This window comes from Dama dama, chromosome 4 (assembly GCF_033118175.1).
Source record: "Dama dama isolate Ldn47 chromosome 4, ASM3311817v1, whole genome shotgun sequence".
Lineage (NCBI taxonomy): Eukaryota > Metazoa > Chordata > Mammalia > Artiodactyla > Cervidae > Dama > Dama dama.
The window spans coordinates 55932574-55938494 of record NC_083684.1 but is presented as its reverse complement, the minus strand read 5'-3'; the positions used below and the strand labels follow the sequence as shown (position 1 = coordinate 55938494).

At 52.0% G+C, this 5921-nt stretch overlaps 1 protein-coding gene across 1 annotated transcript; it reads right to left on the bottom strand.

Annotated features, from left to right (window-relative positions):
* Nucleotides 1-910: 910 nt before the first annotated feature.
* LOC133051217 (E3 ubiquitin-protein ligase ZNRF1-like) lies at nt 911-2849 on the bottom strand. Its single transcript, XM_061135719.1, has 2 exons — nt 1955-2849; nt 911-1895 (listed from the first exon to the last, which is right to left on the bottom strand). Exon 1 carries the CDS (start codon nt 2669-2671, stop codon nt 2021-2023), a length of 651 nt encoding a protein of 216 aa, XP_060991702.1. The 5' UTR covers nt 2672-2849; the 3' UTR covers nt 911-1895; nt 1955-2020.
* Nucleotides 2850-5921: the final 3072 nt, after the last annotated feature.

The window sequence follows — 5921 nt, the reverse complement described above, 5'->3', positions numbered from 1 at the left end:
GGAATGTCCACCCGGGGGCGCCAAACGTCCTTCCGCAGAGTTCGCGGGCCGCTGAGACCTGTGAGTAGATGAGACCGGCTGAGACTGAAAAGGAGCCAGAGCCTAGGAAGGGGCGGGGCTCGAGGACAGAAGAATCTAGAACACCAGATGGGGTAGGGGAGGAAATGGAGGACGAGTGATACCGCGGTGAGCAGAGCCCAGAAGAATCTAGCAGCTGGAGAGAGGGATGGGGAGAGAATCAAGGATGGGGCAGGCCTAGGAGTGTGCAGAGCCCAGAAAGGTCTAGAAAAGCCGGGGAGAGGAGACAAATTTAGGGGGCCGGGGTCACTGACCTGACGGATGGGAGGGGAAAGTCGGGGTGAGGAATAACTCGGCGGCGGGGAGTGGGGGGCTTCGGGGGGAGGGGGTGCTACTTGCGCAGTTTTCAGTTTTTGAGGCAAAAAGAGGCCTGAGTCACACCCAGCGCTGCCGGAACCGCCAGCCTCCCGGGCGGCCGTGGGGAGCTCAGAGCTCGCTGGAGTCCACACGGTCCGCACGCTTCCCCTTCGGGGACAGTCCTTCCACTCCGAGGGCGCCTCCGTGGCGCAGAGGTTCTCCTTCCCTCTGTTCTCCCCCTGTTCTGGCCCTTGAAGACCGGCGCCCGGGCCCTGTGCACCCCCGACTCCTCTCAAGGTCCCCAGGGCTCCTGCGGCCCTTCTCCCTCAGGTCGGGAGCCGGCCTCCCAGCTCTGCACCCAGCGCTGCCCTGCTCCCCACACGGACCTCTCCTCAGGGCTCTCCTACGGAATTCTCCCTTTGAAACCTCTTCTGCCCTCGGCCCTCCTGCCTCCGGGGGCCCTGTCCTCCTCGCCCCTCCAGACCTGGACCCTCACCCCAGCAGGAGAAAAAAGTCAGCACACAACCAGGCAGGAGACCACAGTTATCGTTTTATTTCTCCAGGGTCAGATATATTTATTGTCAGAAAGGCGGAGTAGGTATGTTGATGGTAAAAGGAAAAGTTTGGTTTCAAATTGTCTTCCAGTGTTTGTGGAAATTGCAGTTTAGGAGCCAGTATATTAATTCAAGTCCGATGTGTTTTTCCAAACTCGTTATCATAACGTTAGTGACATTTCTTCAGTTTCAAGGTACTCTTCGTTAGGCAGGTGCAATTGGTATTTATAATTAACAAGGAAACTTAAATCTCGGTTTTAAACTTCCCACCATGATGCCTCCTTCTTATACAATAATATATGACGTACTTTAAGATTTTCTGAAGATAGTATAGATAATGAACGGATATATAAATAGAAATTAAATCACAGTCACTTTTGCTGGTTGACGTTTTATGCTTTTAAAGACGTACATGAGCTTGTTTTGTTTTGTTTTCTTTTTTTTCTCTTTTTTTTTATAATTTTTTTTTTTTTTTTGTAAACACTTTAGAGACAGACACACAATGCCTTTCAAAGGTGAAAAAGAAAATGCCCTTTCCCTCCTGGGATGAGGATGAGGGGAAGGATAGCGGGTGATTCTTTCTTCTCTCAAACTGGCTCTCATCCAATCTGGTGTCCTCGGGGAGAAAGGGGGACCATTCTCTGGAAGTCAGTGCAGGAGGGCGCCCTGTTTTCACTGCTGTCCCCAGCTCAGCTCTGCCCCAGTGTCCGAAGCCTCCTCTCAGCAACGAGGCCCTGGCTGTCCCCGTGGGGACCGGAAGATGTCAGTCATGCTTGGTGGGCCCAGGGCCGGCCGCGTGCGTCCTGCTGAGGCCGGGCTGGGGCGCCCCCTGAACCGAACGTCATGCTGGGAATCTGGACTCGAAGCTGGTGCCAGGCTCCATGCCCTCTGCCTCTTTCTTCCCTTCGCGTTTTCTTCACCCCACGTCCTCAGTTTTTGAGGTGAAGGTAAAAAGAGCAAATGTCCCTGAATAGTTTGACATCGTCAGCTGTTCTGGGGGTTTACTTGGGATAAATGAAACAAACCATTGAGAGGAGTCAGCAAGCGAGCCCAGCAGGGTCAGTCCGCAGGGTGTTCTGGACAAGATCTGTTCACTTCAAACCAGAGTCTATGCAACTTTTGTGATAAATGCACAGGCAGGGCAGTCTGGCTATCGTGTCCCCCTGAAGCAGCTCCTCTAGGCAGATCACACACTCACCCGCGTCTTTGGTCAGCACGTCATCGTTGTAGGAGAGACGAGGTTTGCTCAGACACATTATAAAGTGCATTTCCATCTCATCGGAAGCCACGGACTTGGAGCAAATGGGGCACTTGAAACCACTGTGCGAGCTGAACCACCGGGGTGCGATGTGCAGAGGTAGAGCATCCGGCAGCGAGGCTCGGGAGCCCAGGTACAGCATCCCGTCTCTATGGTGACCGCCAACCGTCTCCCGGTAACCATTGCCGTGGGCATAGGTGGAGTCGGACGCCGACCCTCCGCTGCCGGGCGCCCTCTCGGCGTCGCCGGCCCCCCGGGAGGCGGGGGTGTAGAGGCCAAAGGGCGCCCCGCCGGCCGTGCTGGGGTCCATGCCCATGCCCGCCACGGAGCTGACCGAGCGGCTGCGGAGCCCCATGGCCCCGCCGCCCGCCCGATAGTGTCCGAAGTGGGGCGCCCCTCCCGGCGGGGGCACGGCGCTGTCGTCGGTGGAGAGCCCCGGGAAGGGGCCGCGCGAGTGGGCCGCCGTGCTCTGCTTGCCGCCCATGCTCGCCCGGGCCCCGGCGGGGCGGGAGCCTGCAGGCCGAGACCCTCCCCCTGTCCTCAGCGGCGGGGGCAGGGCTGGGCGGGCATACGGGGGGCGCAGAAAGGAGACCGGAGGGGAAGGGAAAAAGAAGGAAAAAGAGAGGACCCGGGCGGGACCCAGACTACGGGCTGCAGGCGTCCCGAGCCCAGCGCATGTTTCCCCTCACGGTACGGAGAGGCGCGGTGCGCGGGCTCAGCGCGCCCCAGGCCGCCCCCGGGCTCCCGAGGGCCGGGCGCCGCGGGGAGGAGGCCGCCCGCCCGGCAGTGGCCGCCGGAGGAGGAGGGCGGGGACGCCGGCGCGTGCCGCCTCAGGACGCCGCGGCCGGGACGGCGGCCCGGACCCCCGAGGCCCGGGCGGGCTGCGGCGCCGGCGGCCCGCGGAGCGCGTGAAGCCGCGCTCGCGTCGCGCTCTCGGCCCTGCCGCGCGGGCCCCGCCGGCCGCGCCACTCATGAGCTTATTTTTTACCCAATTCAGGTATAACTGGTTGTATGTCACAGATGTTATCTTCTGTAGTACAGATATCAATATCCTTTTAATCAGGTATTCAACCAACGAGTTTAAGGGTTTCAGGACTTGCACCATTCCATATATCATTAATTTATTATTTATGAATTTCCTTACCCTCTCTGTGAGGAATTCAGCAACCGTATCCACTAGAATTTCCATGATCCTGTGGTCCTTCAGTGAAATAAGTAACGCCATGGGGAAATCTTCAAGTGCGTCTGCTCCTTGCAGTCCATGTCCAGAATTTATTTCCTCTGACGGAAGTCACGTGATGAAGTCACTGGCCAATGGGTGTGTGACACGTAAGTGGCACCACTTAAGTTAAGAGGTTAGTCCACTCTCACTTGTTTGCCGGCATGATGACTAATTATAAAAATTCGGGGAGAAAAAATACTTCAGGGAGGATTCCATGTCTAGGTCAAAGTCAATAGTATATGTCACATTGAACTTGAAAATGTACTGGTTATTTTAAATATCTTTTGATATTGACTTCTAACATAATTCAACAGTGACAAGAGCATAGACTGTGATACCTTTAGACCATGACATTTTTGTACCTTGTTTAATGTCCCTGGATGTGTTCCAGTGCCTCCTAGTTTATGGGAACTTGAAGAGAATTTGTATCCTACTGTTGTGTGAAAATTATGTAAGTCTTAATTATGTTGAATTGGTTCTTCATGCTTTTCAGGTCTACTATATTCTCTACTTCTCTGAATGTTCGTTCTATAAATTTTTGAGAGTTTGATGTTGAAACTCCAATTAAAAATCTTAATTTGTCTATTTAAAAAATAATTATAATATACCATGGACATACATGTAACCTTGTTCTCTGTTTTTCACGTCTCCTGTAAATGTGTTAGCATACTTTCATAATTTAAAAATAAAAAAGAAAAAATGAATAAAGATTAACAATTTACAAAATCGGGGGAAAGATTGATATGCAGTGGGCCTCTCCCTCTAGTGCTATTGCAGTTGGCAGCCCTTAGCACCTGGTAACTGAGATTGATCCTGTGCAGAGAGGACCCGGGGGACACGGTGCTAAACAGGTGTCAGTTCAGATCATTTTTCCTTTTACCCTCTTCTGCTGAACTTCTAAATGTGGAGGCAGATTGCCGTCCTGTTTATTTATTTAAAGTATAGTTGATTTACAATGTCAGGTTTGATTTCTGCTACACTGCAAAGTGATTTATTGACATATCTCTATATTCTCTTTTTCATCTTTTTTTTCATTGTGGTTCATCTCACAGTAATGGGTGCTGTCCTCCAGGGCCTTGGTGCTTACCACCCCCCCTATATAGTAGTTTCCATCTGCCAGTCCCAATGTTCCAATCCTTCCTTCTCCTAACGACTTCCCCTGGGCAACCACAAGTTGTTCTCTATGTCTGTGAGTCTGTTTTTGCTTCAAAGATAAGTTTGTTTATGTCTTATTTTAGATTCCACATAGGAGTGATATATGCTATTTGTCCTTCTCTTTCTGATTTACCTCACTCAGTATGCTAAACCCTAGGGCTGTCCATGTTGCTTCAAATCACATTATTTCATTATTTTTAATGGCTGAGTGATGCTCCATTATACACACACACAAATACCACAACTTCTGTATCCGTGCATCTGTTGGTGGACATTTAGTAGTTTCCATGTCTTGGCTATTGTCAATAGGCTTGGCTGTTATGAACACTGGGGTCCATCTATCTTTTTGAATTACACATATGTCTCAGTATATGCCCAGAATTGGGACTGCAAGATACATGGCAACTATATTTTTAGATTTTTTAGGAACCTTCATATTGCTTCCAAGTGGTTGCACCAGTTGACATCCCCCCACCTGTTCTCCACACCCCCTCCAGCATGGATTATTTGGACACTAGTTTCTCTTCCTGTCTCCTCCCCTCCGCTGCCGTCAATGTCCCCGTCCCCAGTGGCTGCAGCATAAAACCTGTGCCGGTCGTGCAGACGCTACATGGGGTCACCCCCACCCCCAGGGCACTCGAGCATCCCTTCCACCCATTTCCACTCTGGGTGTGGGCTCCTTGTCCTCCCAGAATGAGAACCGCTCCCTTCATTATCTTGGTGGGTTCACGTCCTAATGATCCAGAGGCTGAACTCAGGTTCATATACCCTAACCAGTTTACCACATACCAGGGATTCTAATCCAAATGAAGCTCAGTTCCTGCCTGCCAGGAATTAGGACTAGACAAAAGAAAAGAGACACAGACTATAAATCTTATCATGAGGAACTGTAGGTTTTTTATTTTCCTTTTGGCCACGCTGTGCAGCTTGCAGGATCTCAGTTCTCCAAACAGGCATTGAGCCCAGGGCCCGGGAAGTGAAAGCGCAGAGTCTTAACTACTGGACATCCAGGGAATTTCCAAATTCCTGTTGTGTGTCCTTTGAAATCTGCACAGTCTCTCAAGAAGGAGTTTGCTTCTTACGGCTGCTGTTACCACCCAGCACACACAGAACACGATCCTGATCTTTGAGGTCTGGAGTTGAGAGTCTGAAATGAACCTGACAGGGCTCAGATCAAGGGTCAGAAGGCTGTACTCCTTGAGACTTCAGGGACATCCAGGCTTAATGTGTTTCTCTCCCTTCCCTGGGGGCTGGGGACCGTGCTGTATGTAGCCTGAGCGCGGGGGCTTTGAGCACACACCTCGGCCCCGGGTCGGCCGCACTTGGGGCTCTGGAGCCCTGCGCCAGGTGGTCCTGG

Excerpts from the sequence above, each read along its gene's own strand:
- LOC133051217 (XM_061135719.1), bottom strand. The coding sequence starts at position 2,671 with ATGGGCGGCAAGCAGAGCACGGCGGCCCACTCGCGCGGCCCCTTCCCG.